The sequence below is a fragment of the Lacerta agilis genome, chromosome 6, assembly GCF_009819535.1.
Source record: "Lacerta agilis isolate rLacAgi1 chromosome 6, rLacAgi1.pri, whole genome shotgun sequence".
Lineage (NCBI taxonomy): Eukaryota > Metazoa > Chordata > Lepidosauria > Squamata > Lacertidae > Lacerta > Lacerta agilis.
Window position 1 is genome coordinate 57805223 of NC_046317.1, and position 16824 is coordinate 57822046.

A 16824-nucleotide genomic window follows, 5' to 3' on the forward strand; every position below is an offset into this window, starting at 1 on the left:
TGAGCTCCTATTGGAAATGAGGGTGATTTGGGATTCAAAGTAATGAAAAAGGGTAACCCACAGTGAAGAATGCATCACATGTTGTGCCATACAACTGAGTGGGTGGATCTACAGCTAAAGTGGGGGTGGTTATACTACCAGATACAGCCCAGATCTCTTTAGTAAACTCTGTCCGTACTTCATGGTGCAACTATGCCACACACACACACACACACACACACACACAGTGGTGTGTGTGTGTGTGTGTGTGTGTGTGAGAGAGAGAGAGAGAGAGAGAGAGAGAGACCCACTTGATTTCTTGCAACACCCCTGATTGCTGTAATGATGGCAACTCATTCATTCTGTGAAAGCACAATAACAACAGCATCCTACCACTTTCTGCAGCCTTAGTCAAATCTACTTCCACAAAGAAACTTAAATCAACCACAAAGAAACACTTTAGACAGAATCTTTGAAAGAGGCTTAACATTAAACACATAAATGCTACCAAATGTGAGATCCGTTATCGCTGCACATCACAGCAACACAAGCTCCTCAAAGAGTTGTTGCCCTTGGAGAATCATAGCAGTTGTCCTGTATTCCTAAATCCTTTGTATGGTCTATCATCATCTTAATCATGGATTATGTGCGTGCCTCTCTCTTTCACTCTGATCAAAATAGAGCTTCTTCCTTCTCCAAGCTTACGCACTAAACTCAGTGGGATTCATTTTGGTCACAGTATATAAACAGAATAAAAACATACTGGAGGTAAATAATCTCCCACAAAGCCCCCTTCTTCTCAAGTATATTTGAATGCTGATTTAATTTGACTTCAATAAATAATGATTTGTGTTTTAAAACTGTATTATCAGCATCATTTTTGTGTGAATTAGATATATTAAGGACACTTCTGTGGTTGTTTAGCCTCCACTTACCTTGCAACCTATCCTAAATTCACCATGCCACACCCTACAGAACTTCTGAAATCTAGTTGATCATGCATCTAATGAGCTGATTTAGATGAATTTACAAAAGCTTTGTGGTGGGTTAGCAGGATTGCACCCACCCCTGGTATGTCTGTCCCTCCTCCAAATTTATAGTTGCCCATGTTTAGATTGCAAATTTTTGCATGGCTGTTTTCTGTATTTAATATAGGTTGGCCACCTCATGAGAAGAGAAGACTCCCTGGAAAAGACCCTGATGCTGGGAAAGATTGAGGGCACAAGGAGAAGTGGATGATAGAAGACGAGATGGTTGGATGGTGTTCTCGAAGCGACTAGCATGAGTCTGACCAAACTGCGGGAGGCAGTGAAAGACAGGCGTGCCTGGCGTGCTCTGGTCCATGGGGTCACGAAGAGTCAGACACGACTGAACGACTGAACAACAACAAAACCATCATGTGGTTTGGGCCTACACATGTTTGATTTTTCAAACATAACCCCTATGCGAACATCACATCCATCCAAGGTTGCAGGTTTGATCCCTGTATGGGACAGCTGCATATTCGTGCATTGCAGGGGGTTGGACTAGATGATCCTCAAGGTCCCTTTGAACTCTACAATTCTATGATTTCTAAGTACCCACAGACAAGACAGGTATTTATGGGAAAGTGCATTATATAATGCTCTTGATGAAAATATACAAACCGTGTAGTTTCTCAGTTTTTAAAAGCCCTATCCAAATTTACTCTGAAGTAAAGGTACTTTGAACATTCCACTGGTGTCAAAACCATATAAGAAAGCATTGTTCTAAATTTTGCTACCTTTGGTGTCTCTGAAAAAACACAACTTGTGTTTTCCATGGAGTGAGATTTCATTCCTTTTAGTAGCCTTTAGGCTTTTCATTTTTCCATTTCAAAGGCAGAATTTATACCTTTGAATAAAAATGCACAGTTATGACACCCACAGGCAAGTAAGAAATTAAAGATGGGATATTAATTGCTATGGTCAACCTAATCCGAAATAGAAATCCTAATCCAGGCCAAAACTACAGGTATCATGTTTTTAAAAAACGATGCTCTTAGAAGAGCTATAGGGAGCTGATTACTAGGTTAAGTGGCCCTTTAACCAATATTAACCTAATTGCCGGCTGATAGCATGCCTAGAACATGGAAAATCATTACAGTCTCAGGATTCATTCTGCCCACAGAACCCTTATGAGCGCCCTTTTATCTGGATTCCTATTGAAAAGGCAGCCAACACTTGCTGTTATCTGCCCAGGATAAATGTTTTAATGATGTTAACAATCTTTGAAAGCTTGAGAGCTCTAATTAGAATTGCGATTATAAAATCAGGGTTTCATGCCACCATCAAAAGAGGATAATTTCAATAATCCCCCATCCCTTCTCCTAAAAATAAAACAGAATATTACAGTTTATAACGTGTAACGGCTGTGCAAACCCATTCCTACTACAGCTTATGATGGCATTAGTACATGGCCTCAAGCTATTACTGTAATAATAATGTTACTTTGCTCTTCTATAGAATCTTTTATCCCAGGATCTAAAGGTACTTTTCAAGCACTAGGCCACCCACGCCACCACAGGCAAGAACAATAGATAAATATAGCTATGCTGATTTTCGAGAGGAGGCAACTAAGGCACTTAGTAATTTAGTGATTTGCCCTAGGTGAGTTAGAGCTAGGAGCAGAATCTCCTGGTGCAACCATTTGAATGCACTGCCTTCACCAAAGCAGGAATGAATTTTTTTGTATTGCACTGTACAACATTTGCTAGCACTGTCAAATCCATTGCTTCCACCCACATCACTTTAATTTTCAGGGAGCACGCCATCAGAGAACAAGACTAAGAAGGTCTCCTCTGCTCACCCCCTTCATATATCCTACAATCATTAGCATCTACTTTAATACAGAATTGTTGCAGCATAAAGTTCCTTCTCTTGAGCTGCAGCTTTGTCAGTGGGAAATTAGGTTTAAATGCTTCCATGTATTTTTCAAAAGGCAGCAACTCCCAGTAAATAGAAATCTTGCAGAGCAGAGTGAGAGCTAAACTTCCCTCCCAGAAACGCTACTTTTATATTTGCAGCAGGATATGCGGAGAAACAATAAAAAGGCATCTCCTACCTGCAGTCGAAAGTGGTGCAGTCTACTCTACTACCTCATCCTGCTTTATATATAGGCCAGGTGTTAAATCTTAACAGGAGTTTATTCCCAAGTATGAACACAGATAGCAGCAGCCTATGGGGAGCAAGATTGTCTGAAGAATCTTCCTAAACCTCATTGAACTTGATTATTCAAAGGAGAAGTCAAGCTGAGAATATTACCCCGTGCTTTGCTCTATATTCCTTTACCAAGAAAGAGCTTTATCTTGCTTAGTAAAGGTAAAGGGACCCCTGACCGTTAGGTCCAGTCTTGGAAGACTCTGGGGTTGCGGCGCTCATCTCACTTTATTGGCTGAGGGAGCCAGTGTACAGCTTCCAGGTCATGTGGCCAGCATGACTAAGCCGCTTCTGGCGAACCAGAACAGCGCACAGAAACGCCGTTTACCTTCCCGCTGGAGCGGTACCTATTTATCTACTTGCACTTGACGTGTTTTCGAACTGCTAGGTTGGCAGGAGCAGGGACCGAGCAACGGGAGCTCACGCCGTCACGGGAATTCGAACTGCTGACCTTCTGATTGGCAAGCCCTAGGCTCGGTGGTTTAACCCACAGCGCCACCCGTGTCTCATCTTGCTTAGTTGTTGTTGCTGTTCAGTCGTGTCCGACTCTTCGTGACCCCATGGACCAGAGCACGCCAGGCACCCCTATCTGTCACTGCCTCCCGCAGTTTGGCCAAACTCATGCTAGCAGCTAGTCGCTTCAAGAACACTGTCCAACCATCTCATCCTCTGTCGTCCCCTTCTCCTTGTGCCCTCCATCTTTCCCAACATCAGGGTCTTTTCTATGGAGTCTTCTCTTCTCATGAGGTGGCCAAAGTACTGGAGCCTCAACTTCAGGATCTGTCCTTCCAGTGAGCACTCAGGGCTGATTTCTTTAAGGATGGATAAGTTTGATCTTTTTGCAGTCCATGGGACTCTCAAGAGTCTCCTCCAGCATCATAATTCAAAAGCATCAATTCTTCGACGATCAGTCTTCTTTATGGTTCAGCTCTCACTTCCATACATTACTACTGGGAAAACCATAGCTTTAACTATATGGACCTTTGTCAGCAAGGTGATGTCTCTGCTTTTTAGTTCTGTACTATTATTAATTTTCATAGGGGTAACCATGTTAGTCTGTTGCAGGGAAAAAACCATTAAAAAGCCACGTGCCAAAGACTAACAAATAAACTTTCATGGACCACATTCCACTTGAGACATGGAATGTTATCCTGAGTTACAGGAAAATATAAACGTTTAGGGACAGGAGTGGGATTGTAAACAGTGAGATTAGAAAGAAATTAAATGCAGAAAGTACAGATGATGACAATTATGTTATTAACAATGGCTATTCACACAAAGAGGACTTTCTGTAACTGACAAAGTTACAATCCTGAACAATGGATCTTCAAACGGAGAAATGTCATGTGAAACTGCCAAATTACACTTCATCAAGATGTTCAATACTATCATCTGCGGACTGAATCAGGACAAAGGTAGGCTGTCATTTTTTAAATTGACATGTGTCAATTGGATTGCCAATGCCTGTTATCAACAACTGTTTTTGTGTGAATGGCCGCTGTAAACAATTAGCATTATCTGAATTTTTCTGCATTTTGTTCCCTTCTGACCTCAGTGTTTACATATACATGTCCAGGGGCAGAGCAAGAGTGGGGTGTTGGGGGCAGATGCCCCGGTTGCCACCCTGGAGATGGGGTGACACTTGGCACCCACCCCCAACTCTCACTGCCCAGCAAAAAGCTGAGCAAGGGAGCAAGCCAGCCGCCACACTGAGCAAGGCTTTTTGCCAGTACCAGGGCACTGCTCTCAGAGCACTGCCCTCTGGGGGGGGGGGCGGGGCCCAAGGTGTCATCTTCAAGCAGGGGCAGAGGAAGCACCCCCCTGGGGGCAGGGCGTCCTGATGTTGCGTCGTGACGTCATGACGCAACGTCAGGACTGAGTGCGCACGCGCAAAATGTTGCGCGTGCACACTCCGTCGCTGGGCTCCCGCCGCTGCCGCTGCCACGTTGCGAGCCCTCTGAGTGAAAAGCCAGCTTGGCGGCAGCTGCCGATCGTGCGCGGCAGCCCCACAAACCGCCTTTTCACTCAGAGGGCTCACAACGTCGCTGCGGAAGCAGCAGCGCTGGCCCAGAGTGCGCACACGTGACATCTCACGCGTGCGCACTCTGTCGCTGGGCTCCCGCCACTGCTGCTGCTTCCGCAGCGACGTTGAGAGCCCTCTGAGTGAAAAGGTGGCTTGTGGTCCCCCTTGCTGCTCTAAGGCAACCTGCATTCTTGCAGCTCAAACTTCCGAAGCGGATTTTGTTAAGAGCTCCTACTGCTTGGCACCACGTTTGGGGATCCCTGCTTCTTGATGGGGGCAAGTTCTCTTTCGGAAGAGCAAGTCTGGGCAGGTGGAAGGAATCCTGCAAATATCAGATGGTGCCACTTTGCGAGGTGTGGGGTTTTTTGTGTGTCTATTATCTCTCCCCTCCTGCTTTTTTATGCAACCGATAGTACAAGCCTCTCTGTTGTTATTTATTTAAACGTATTTTTTTATTATTAAAGATTGCTGGATGCTCTAGTTCCTAGTCCCTGGGGTTTGCTTGTCTCATGAGTCTCATGGTGGGAAAGAAAGACAGCCCCAAAATGTTATATTGATGCATGTCCAATGGAAAGGACGTTAAGAAGCACCTAATGTTCCCTGGACTTTTAGGGCAATGCATGGTACTTTGTTTGACACATAAAAATCTGGTTGCTTCCAAAGAATTGTCTTTCTGTCTCTGTACCACAACACTGCTTTGGAGCGACTTCTTTCCGATTGGTGGTTAAAATGACTATTGGATGGTGCTGGTGTTTGAGGATGATGAAAGGTACTTAACAAAAAAAAAAGGTTTTATAAATAAATAAATAAATAAATTCTTGAAAAGATTATAACTCCCAGCACCCTTAAAAACTACAGCTTCCTGGGTGCTGCTCTTTCTAGGTGCTTTAAATGTATGATGTGCACTCAGCCTAAGCCTGGACTCCACTTTCTTGAGCCTTTTTTCATTTTTTTGGGGGGGGGGAAGTGGGGAAGATTCCATCACTCCAGTTTCCTTCCAAATATTAGAATATTTTCCCTTAATTTTAGAACAGCTTCCTCCAGTGATGGCAGTTGTGGGGTTTGTGTTTCAGCATTAATATTGCACTGACTGCTCTGTAGACATGGGTGTTTGAACAAGCTAGGCTCTCCCCTTCTTGCAAAGCATCTGCAAGCAAGCAAGGGTGCATGGCTAGCATTGTTCCAGGGCTTAATTGCATTAAATAGGCTGATTTGCCAGAGAAATCAGTGCTTGCACCCCTGGTGGGCGGATTGGTAAAGAAGCTGATCAGCTATGGTGTTCCCTGTGCAACCTTCCCTAAAAAAAAGCTCAACAACTTTGGGTTACCCTCTGTAAAAAAAGTATCAGTGGGGGGTACCAATTTACCTTGCTACGCCACTGCACATGCCCAACCATGTGTGCATATTTCTGTAATTTAGGGTATTACGTCACATATCTGATGAAGCAGACTGTGTTCATGAAGGTTATGCCATAATAAATGTGTCCGTTTTAAAGGTGCCACGGTATTCTTCCTTGTTGTTCTTTGCTGCCACAGACTGACCCTCTGGAAATTCTTAAAGCTTCTAGTCAGTGGGTGAAAACAATGCTTAATGTATTCTTTCTTACTTTATGCTGCATGGATGAGCACTTACTGACATGCTCCTCCTTTCAGTATACTGACTCCCCCCCCCCCATAGGAAACTCCACAAAACAAACAAATAAGCAGCTAACATGAGGACATGTGTCACTGGGAAAGGGTTGTTTGCCCGTCCTTTGTTACATGCCTATTTTCTAATTTTCAGCTGACATTTTTCTTAGTGAAATAAATGAATTGACTCCAGCAGAGGCCTATTCGGATTAAACTGCTGTCACTGCCTCACACGCTTAACAAATGGCTGCCTGCATCCGGCAGCACGGCAGGACGCATTCCAATTGGAACCGGGAGGAGGCTGAGTGCAAACTGCAAGGTGCTCATCAGGAAAGTTGCTTAGCAAAGCAGGAGCCCAGGCTTGGAAGGAACCAAAATGCTTAATAAAAGTTTTAAAGCGTTGTTTAATCCACAAGATAAAAAAAGAAAGAAAGAAAATCCAGCCTCTCGGTTCTTAGTTGGTGCAAGACAGCTTAGATCTTTGGAGCGCTGCTGATTTATACTCGCCTAGAATCTGGCCTGACAGGTATGGGGCTTTCCTTTGTGCAGTGCTGTGGAACGCGAAAGGAGGAAATGACAGGGATATAGAACTGTGTGCGGTGTTGTGCGGGAAGGTGACCCCAGAAATCATCTCATGACCGAGGCAGGGTTAATTAAGCATAAACTATTAACTTGAGTTGTTGTTCCCCTCATCGCCACAAACAATATGCTGTTTAGGTCATGTTGGTCTTAAGAAAAGCAGTATGGTTTTGTATCAGAATGTCTAGGAGGAATCTATTTGCACCCTGAGAAAAAGCCTGTGGGAACATACCACCTCAAAATGCACGTGCATGAAGGTTTTGAAACAGAGCCCTTTCTAACAACAACAACAATAATAATAATAATAATAATAATAATAATAATTTATCCAGCCACTCTGGGCGGCTCCCAACCGAATATTAAAATACCGGTACAACCATGATTCCTTCGCCTGCATGCTGTTGGCATGCAGTGTTTTATATGCAGAAACAGAAGTTAACTTTTGTTAATATAAACTTTACTTGGAGCACATCTTTAGTTGAAAGGTATTCACACTGAGACTTCGTGTAAAATACGAAAGCTTATTAAAGGAAGCACATTCCTGATAGGAGATATGTTGTTCTATATAGTTGGAGAAGCCATGCTTGCCCCTTTGTTCACAGAAGGTGGACTTGGAATGGGGTGGTGGTGGAGAGAGTCTAATAATTTCAACCTGGTGAAAACTGTCACTTAACTTCACAATAGCCATGTCTTATTGGTGATGCACTTAACATAATGAGATGTTCACATTAACCACCCCTTCGCCTGCACATGGTCACAAGGGGAAAGTACACAAGTGCTACTGGGGTGAATTAGACCCCATATGAATTCAAATGGAGAAGTCATTAAAGACACCAGATATTATTTCTATGAAGAGCGCAGGTTGGTACTTTCCCTTGTGTTATAAACAATAATCCTTAATACAATTTCATATTTTACATTACACTGGTGTAATTGCCAAATACATCTTTAAAAACCCCCACCAACCCACAACTTGTGATTTAATTGGGGTCTATTTGATCCCAATATATGAGAAGTAAAGTGCTTTTTACACATGTAAGAGGGTTACATTGGGTCCTGCACATTACATTACTATTACATTTATTACAATCCTAAAGCAGCGAATATCACAGCTTATACACTTTTCCCACTAATGCCTCACCCAGGCTTATAGGTTTATCCTCTTCAGATAACCAATTAGGATTCCAGCTTTTAAAAATAATCACCTGCCATGTTGTTCCTCCTAGCATAAGTATACTCAGTTGTACTTTTCCCCTTTGTTACAAGGGGTAACAGCATTTATGCTAAATGCTGTAAGCGATTTTTAGCTCACATAAAGGTTCAGGTGGCGCCACATCAACTCACTGTTCAGCAATAATGTACTGCTCCTCCAATGGAGTACATTCCACACCAGCCACTTGTACGTTGTGGGCGATCTCGGAGAAATCCAGGCCCAGGTTAACACCACGAATTGTAACTCGTGTTCCTCCCTCTGGTGGGCCCGACACTGTTAGGATCTGGTGAGGGAAGCAGAGCACAGGGTCAACAATAAAAACAAACTATATCTCACAGAAAGCCAAAAGCTGTATGGCCACACAAAAAAAGGACTGGAGCTGCATGTGTTTGCGTAGAAAACCTAGCTTTAAAAAACAAAACAAAAAAACAAAAAACCCCCCACCATCTATTGTGAATACTGTTTCAACAACTTTGAGTACACTACAGTATTTCTAGACCTCAGTGACCCATCTAGAAAATGAGCATACAACTTAGGAGCATAAGGGGCTAAAGTAATGTATGAAACCAGAGCGCAGGGGTAGGGGAAATCAACTTGTCATTAATTATCCCTGTCAATATACTGTTGTTAGTTTGTGGTACACAAACCACCATCTTCTTAGGATTATGAAATCTGATTTTGTTTTTTTTAATGATGCTAAATATTCAAAAATTATCACCCCACCACAATAACTTTGGTGTGACATACCAGAAAGCTTAGTCAGGGCAGGGGAAGAAAAAGGTTATGGACCAGGTATCATTATGCAGGTAAAAACAATTCTCCCTCCTCTCACCCCCACCCAGAAGAATGCACCCCCTGTTTTGTATGGATAAAATCACTGTTAAAAAGGTGCATGAAATTGCCTTTTAAGATTTGGACACAGCTGCTTTTGTCCAAATGTAAAGGAGGATCACTGCAGGGAGATTAGTGCCTATTTAATGAGTTACTAAGCAAAGATACCTGGAAATGAAGCATTAACTGGAACAGAATATTCAGTGAAGTGTAAGTTGTTCAAGACATCTGCAGTGTTTTCAGATATGAATAATGAGGAAATCTGCTCATCTGAATATACTCAGTGAACATTACAGTAGCAGAAACAACTTAATGGCCTGTGACTGTGAAAAGTCTAAATACACAGCTGAGTTATACTTTTATTAGGACCAATGTAAATGCCACAAAATGGTGAGCAAACACTCAAGTTCTCCAGAGCTCTTCATCGGGCTGACATTAAGCAAAATAGAGGGAACAGGGAGGAGAGCTGGCTTGGTGTTGAAGCCTAGCCTACATTTAGCCTTAAGGCAGATTGTAAGAGGACGTTGCAGACTGACCACACAATCTAAACCTTGGGATTGAGAGAGTTTGGATTTGGTGGATCTTGGGGTCTTCCAACTGGGTCTCAACTAGTGTAAGCCCCTCATCCCAGCTCAGCAGGGGTTTAGTTGGTTGATCCAGGATTGTCCCCCAAAAGGGGAAAGGTGGGGGGTGGGACAGGGCAATGAGAGACTTACACCTCTTTGAAACCCCTTGCAGCTTCCTCACTTGACCTAGCAGTGTAATTTTGGCTTTCTTTAGCTAGGATTGCTCTGTTAATTGGATTACATGCTGCTAGGATCCAGGCAGGCATTACTATGGGCTGTTGGGTCAAAGAAGCAAATAATGGTTGATTCCCCATTTTGAAAATGTAAAATCTAGCAGTTATCGAAATCTGTCTCCAGTTCTAAGCAAAACACACAGATTCCCTGTGAAGGGAAATAAAGGGGAAAATGTTCACCTTACCAAAAATAAAGATTAATTTTAGCTTGTGTACTAGACAAAAAGTCAATAAAAGTAAAATTAGGTGGCATTAGCTAGTGGTTTGGGGGCATAGAACCCTGAAAAGTTAATGCGACATTTTCTGTTGGTCCTATAAAGGTATTTCCTGATTGTAGAATTAGACCCCCCCCCCCCAAAGACCAGTTTGAATTGTGTGTATCTTTGAGAACTCTGAATTGCATTGGTCAAAAGTATGGTCCTAAAACTGATTATTTAGGCCAATTTATTTATGTAAAAGTTAGTGGATCTCCAGTCAGTTCATCAATGGAAAATAAATTCTATGTATGTTATACTATAATTCCCTGATTATAACATATTCACCTAATAAGAGATAATAAGACTAACAAAAATTGAGGTGTCATTCCCAAACTCCAAATATATATGATGCTAACTCACAAAGCAAAGGACTAACATCTTACAGCCCTTTATTGACATCTAGTTCCTACTATATTATGCTTCTATATTGCTTCTAACTCTTGTGATATAGTTCCACATTTGAATTTTCTCCCACATTTGTAGAGGTGATAAAGTTATTTTATTAAGAAGGGAAAACTGAGATTCTCACATTTTCAGCATGTAGTATTAAAAATAACAACTGAAAAACTGAATAGACTCCCAGAAATTTCTATAATTTTCCACTGCCTCTACTGCTTGGCAAATTTTGTGGCTGTCATGTTATGAGCTAGGAATAGGCCAGATTTTGAGGCACTTTCTGCAAATAGTTGTGCTTCCTTTTGCAAAGGGGTGTGAAAAATCACCCCAAAAGTTGAGCGTGTTTCACTGGGATGCATGTGTGGTGTTTATTTGTTTTACAAATGGACCGTAAAACAGACTATAGCTAACCCCCTCCAGCACAGTATTTGGTATCATTTTAGGATACATCTGCAGCACTCGTGTGCCTGTCTGGTTAAGTATTGTGTGTGTGTGTGTGTGTGTGTGTGTGTGTGAGAGAGAGAGAGAGAGAGAGAGAGAGAATCTTTATTCCTTCCAGAGCATCATGTATTTGTCCACTGCAGCACTACTGTATAATCAAGAAGCAGCAAACACACGTGTGATATAAGGAAGAGAAGACCCAGTGAATATAAGATTATTACTACTCTCTGTCTCTCTAATGTCATCTATCTGCATGGTGCTGTATAGAGCAGCATAGCCCCCCCTCCAAAAAAAGTGGGTGGGTGGGTAAAAATGCAGATCTCTGCCCTAAGGAGGTTACAATAAATTTTAACAGCAGGGGAGATAACAAAGAGTGGGAAAGGAAGGGATGAAATAAGAAAGCAAGAGCTTTCCATATGATCTCATGCAGCAACTGTGAAGGTAGAAACTTAAGAATTAAGGTGTTATTTTACTCTGTTGTACTTTATATGGCTATGTAATATATAATATGACCCCGCACCAACGGACCGTAACTCCAGTATAAGTTTTAACATAATAATTCAACAGCTGTGCCAACTGCCACCTGTTTCTTGCACAGCTGTGGGAGACCAGATGTGAAAGTTAAATTCATACCAATGTGAGATATTCACAACATATCCTTAGAAAGTGTCACTAGCAATCCAATCATTCCTTTTAGCCTTTGTTGTTGCATTTCCTCTTGCAATTTTCACATGCGCTCTAAACACTGCAAACCCACTAATTCTGTCCGGCTAAGAAGACTGTGTCGTTTACCGTAATCACTCCTGGCCCAGCATCTACATCTTAGCTTCTGAATCATGCCCTGACAACCTACAGGCGTGGGAGGCAACCTCCGTACCTACTATGGTGGAACACAAAAAAGCTGATGGGAGGCTACAGCTGGTTGTTAGTGGCAGAAATGTCTGCTGGGAGGTTTAGGACTGGCTTTTTATAGACTTTTATAAAAGCTACTAACCTTAAAAGACTTGACAGTTACTTTGGAGAACTTCATTAAGCTCCGCTTTGGACAGGCATTGAATGTTAAATACCACATTTTATTAGGGAGCAAAGCATTCACGCCTCCTTAAATGTCTTTTTGAAATACTAAAAGGGGGAGTTTACTTCATGACCTGTCTATTTATAGTACACCTCTGCCACAAGCACTTCAGCTCCTAGTCTAGGAAAAGGTACTCTCTACAACAGGGGTGGGCAGACCACAGCCATGTCAGATTCACTAGGACCATAAGATCTACCCAGCAGAGCCAGATGTAAAGGATAGATAGTCAGAATTGAACATCAGGTTGTCTCTAAGCACATTCTGAGCTGAAGAAATTGCTTTCGGTTCCAGAACTGAACAGAGGTCCCAGCCTTTCACACAAAAGTCTGCCTGCAGACGCCTAATTTAGATGGGGAAAGACAATTTGTTTTTCCTGTTGATAAAGCAATTGGGAGTCAGGAACCCTGATCTACTGTAAAGCACCCAGAGATTTACCAGTAGATCCTAATCTACCTTCTGCCCACCACTGATCTACAACCACCAACCATCTCCAGTACACTGTTGCCTAAACCTCCGTGCACTGTGCTCAAATTATAACCTGAGTACCACTGTGTACTCACTCTCCACTCCCACTACAAGTTGGTCTTCTAGCTCAGTGTTTTTCAACCTTTTTTGGGCAAAGGGCACACTTATTTCATGAAAAAAATCACGAGGCACACCACCATTAGAAAATGTTAAAAAATTTAACTCTGTGCCTATATTGACTATATATAAAGTACCGGTAATTCTCTTGAAAAGGAATCAAATAAACACAATTTTTCCCACGGCACACCAGGCAACATCTCGCGGCACACTAGTGTGCCGCGGAACAGTGGTTGAAAAACACTGTTCTAGCTCACATATGAGTGCCATGGGCTACATACAGCCTCTGGCCAACTTCTTTGAGGTATGCAGGACCTCTTCCCACTGCTTAGCTCTAGGAACAGTGGAGAGGTGCTCCTATGGCAACACTCGCCAGCTGTTCCTATCACACCATGTGCTCTCTCCCTCTTGCTGTCCACTTGACTGGTGCTGGGAATAACTGAGGAGTGTTCTGATGGGATCTAGACACTCCCAATGACTTCTCTTAATGCAAGCCTTCCTTACCCATTTCTTGCCCTCAATCAAATCACAGCCAAACCCAAATCTTTCCTCTCTCACTTATGTTTCTTAATTTCTCTCAATTCACTTCTGCTCCATTATTCTGCAAGTCTAAAATCATATTATTTTAATGCAAAACACAACCCATGATATAGTTGACTGTGCAGGTACCATTCTGTATAGGGCTGCATTGTGTTCTAAAAAACACTCATTTCTTTCTCTTGCCTCTGCTTTAGTTCCCATCCTCCTCTCTGCATTCAGCCTTGGGACTAAAAGCTTTAATCTCTTCACTGTGTAGCGTCTGTTACACTCCCGCTTTCTGTAACTAGCACTCTGCAGTGTGTCTTGTATCATTTTCCTTTGCAAAGCATCATGTGTCTACAAAGGACACAATACAAAAATCAAATTGCATTATATTATACTAAGCACCGTTGAAGGCCTGCTACTGCTAATGTTTACAAGTCACCCGTACACTATGGTTCACAATTCTTGACAGTTCTTTCCCTTACAACCGTATGTTATTTTAAAAACGCATTTGCTGCAGCATTTGCATCACAAACTGAGGTGTTTTGCCCCTCCCATAAAAATCCAAAGCTTACTTATATATATTTTTAGATGCTGGTAATGTTTCTTACCTGACTTGAGTCAACAAAACCTTACTACAATGTCAAACAACGCAGTGTGGCTTTTCTGTTTTCCAAATGTTTTGACCTGGAAAATACCCGAACCAGACTTCCCATTTGACCTAGATTTTAGTGGCCGCTAATTGAACAGTTTTGAAGGAACTGTGTCACAATGCAGCCGCGGGGTTAGAACAGATGCATTCAATTAATTACAGCTGGGGAAATTCAGTAATAATCACAGAAGGCAGCAAATACTTAAAGGGTCCAGTTATATAGACCTCTCTAGACATTACAAGACCAGGCCAAAGTCCAGCCAGCTGCCATGTCTCTGGTATCCAAACCAGAAGCATTTTTTATAAAGAAAAAGAGTAGCTTTTAGATCCTATTTGTAAGTAGATTCAAGGTAAATTATATGAGTTGGGGCCAACTTCAGGTTTATTTTGGCATTACCATGTTGACATAAAACCAGCCACACACTTGCCATCCTTTTACTATAATCCTCTACCTATAATATTAATTAATTAATTGATTAATTTCATTTATTTATATTTTACCTTTTATGATACAAATCCTTCCAAGGGACACCAAACTACAGCTCTAAAAACCACAGTAAGTAAGATCAATATATAAAAAGTTATCAGGGTCTTTCTCACTGGGCAGATGGTTGTAGAATGGCCCTGTGGTTTGGGAAGTGGAAAGTCCAATTGAACCAGGCTCTGAGGCTGTCTTTGCCTGTTCTTTCTCTCTGAAATCCTTCCCACAGGACAAATGGTAGGAAGGGATGGGAGAGCAGCAGGCTCTGAGGTGATCTTTGTGACATGGTTATGGCCTACTCACAGCTTGTCTCTTCAAAAACTGACAGTTTGCTAAGCTTCCATTCCCTAGAGGCAAAAAGACCATGTAGCTCCTTCTAAGTCCCAATATACAAGCTGGTTTTCTGGGAAACTGAGCAACTCCTGCAGTAGTTAACACCCTGACAATTGCACCTTCCAACTTCTAAAAGGCAAGAACAGCACAGTTCCATCTGACAGGTAGCTCTTTCCAGCCAATCCATCAGAACCCAACTTGAGTCAAGAGTCCTTAAATCTAAATGTTGCCAACATTTCTTTGTCTCTTTCCCTCCAAAATGCTGCACTGCTTTTGAGGACAAACCTAAATTTGTGTAGGCGTACCTTTCATAGGCTTAACTAGTTTTGTGAAATGTCATTTTTATTTTCTTAAAGCACCCTTCTGCCCCTTCATTTGGCTAGTCCATTTGGCTTCATGTGTGCATCAGTGGGATTTGACGGAGAAAACCAACCTACCGCTACGTTATCTTGGATTCCTGTGAGAGTTGCATGACAATGAGATATTCTCTTAGCCTCCCCACAAAACTATTTGCTTTGCTCCCTTGGGGTTCAGAACAAACATAAGGGGAGTATGGTGGGAGGCCTACCTCAGCCCCCCCTTTCACGGCTGGCCTACTCAGATTGGCAGTCATAACAGTTGTATATACGACTTTCCTTTACAACCTTTGCCTCTTTCCCTCTCCCTCCTGGAAACCTTCCAACAGGACAGGACGGAGAGGTGGAGAAGGGAACGTCTAGCTGGAACTGGCTCTGAGGTAGCCTTTACTGGCTCCCCCTGGCTCCTGGAATCCTTCCCACACATCAGAAGTTGGTATAGCAGCAGCCTATCACACAGAAATTTAGCAGGCGACGTTTTTCCTAGAACAGAGATAAATGATGGAAAAAACTAAAATTCTGTGTGTCAGGCTGCTAAAGGCACAAGATCAGTGGTGTCAGAAGATGTTAATTAAATATGTCATAGAAATGCTTGCTTTGGGTGAGGGGAGGGGTGTTATTAGCATCAGCAACCAAATTACAGCCAGATCATTGTAATTATCATCTATATTTCACTTTTCAGCTCTGATCCAGCAGAGGATGTGTGCAGCAGTCAAAGATGTGCACACAGAGCCCTTTTAAAAAGCTGCAGCTGTACTGATGATCGGTGGTTAAGGGGGAGGGAATGGAATTGAATCCAGTCCCGAGGTAGCAGATCACTGGGATCCTAGCTTAAAAACGAAAAATAAAAAAAGATTGTGTGCAGTAGCTATGAATACTAGAATGAGCTAGGAAATCACATGAATAGCACCCTGTTGCATATACAATTCCCTATCCAGATAGGAATATACCGTATATGCAGGGCCTTTTTCTATTAATGCATAGTCCCTCGTTAGCTGGTGTGTTAATACACAAGATGCTTAGTAATCCTTACTGCATTCATCGTTGCAACAAAAAGGAAAGGAAGGAGGGTGTTGCTTTCTAGGACAAACCTCCAACTCCTGGAATTTGCTACTTGTGAGTTCTAATCCCAACTCTGCCAGCATGTCACAATGCTCCAGCTGTTTCTGATATTTAAAGCCCTTTACAATCACTGGATAAAAGAAGCCACGCAAGGCAAAGTATTATATTATCATTATGAAGGTGTCAGTCAGGAGAAGTATCTATGGGGACGAACATATATTAGGAAACATCCTCCAATGGTTCTCCTCAAATCCTGTCATCCAAGTTCCAATATTAATTACCCATCACAGGGCTTTGCTGATAATAGGAACAACCTTATTTGCCTGCCCGGAAACTGAAACAGGAGTTCTTTTAAAAAACATTTCTCCTATAGGACAGGTGCAGAAGAGGAACTGAAAAGCAAGACTACGTAGGAACACATGTGTTATATGTCAGATCA

General features: G+C 42.3%; 1 protein-coding gene across 2 annotated transcripts in view; it reads right to left on the minus strand.

Annotated features, from left to right (window-relative positions):
* The window catches only part of PLXNA2 (plexin A2), a 440886-nt gene that overhangs the window by 87386 nt on the left and 336676 nt on the right, over nucleotides 1-16824 (minus strand). For both annotated transcript variants that reach the window (XM_033152909.1, XM_033152910.1), the window contains exon 13: nucleotides 8730-8881. In XM_033152909.1, the coding sequence (XP_033008800.1) occupies nucleotides 8730-8881 (152 nt within the window). The remainder of the gene's footprint in view (nucleotides 1-8729; nucleotides 8882-16824) is intronic.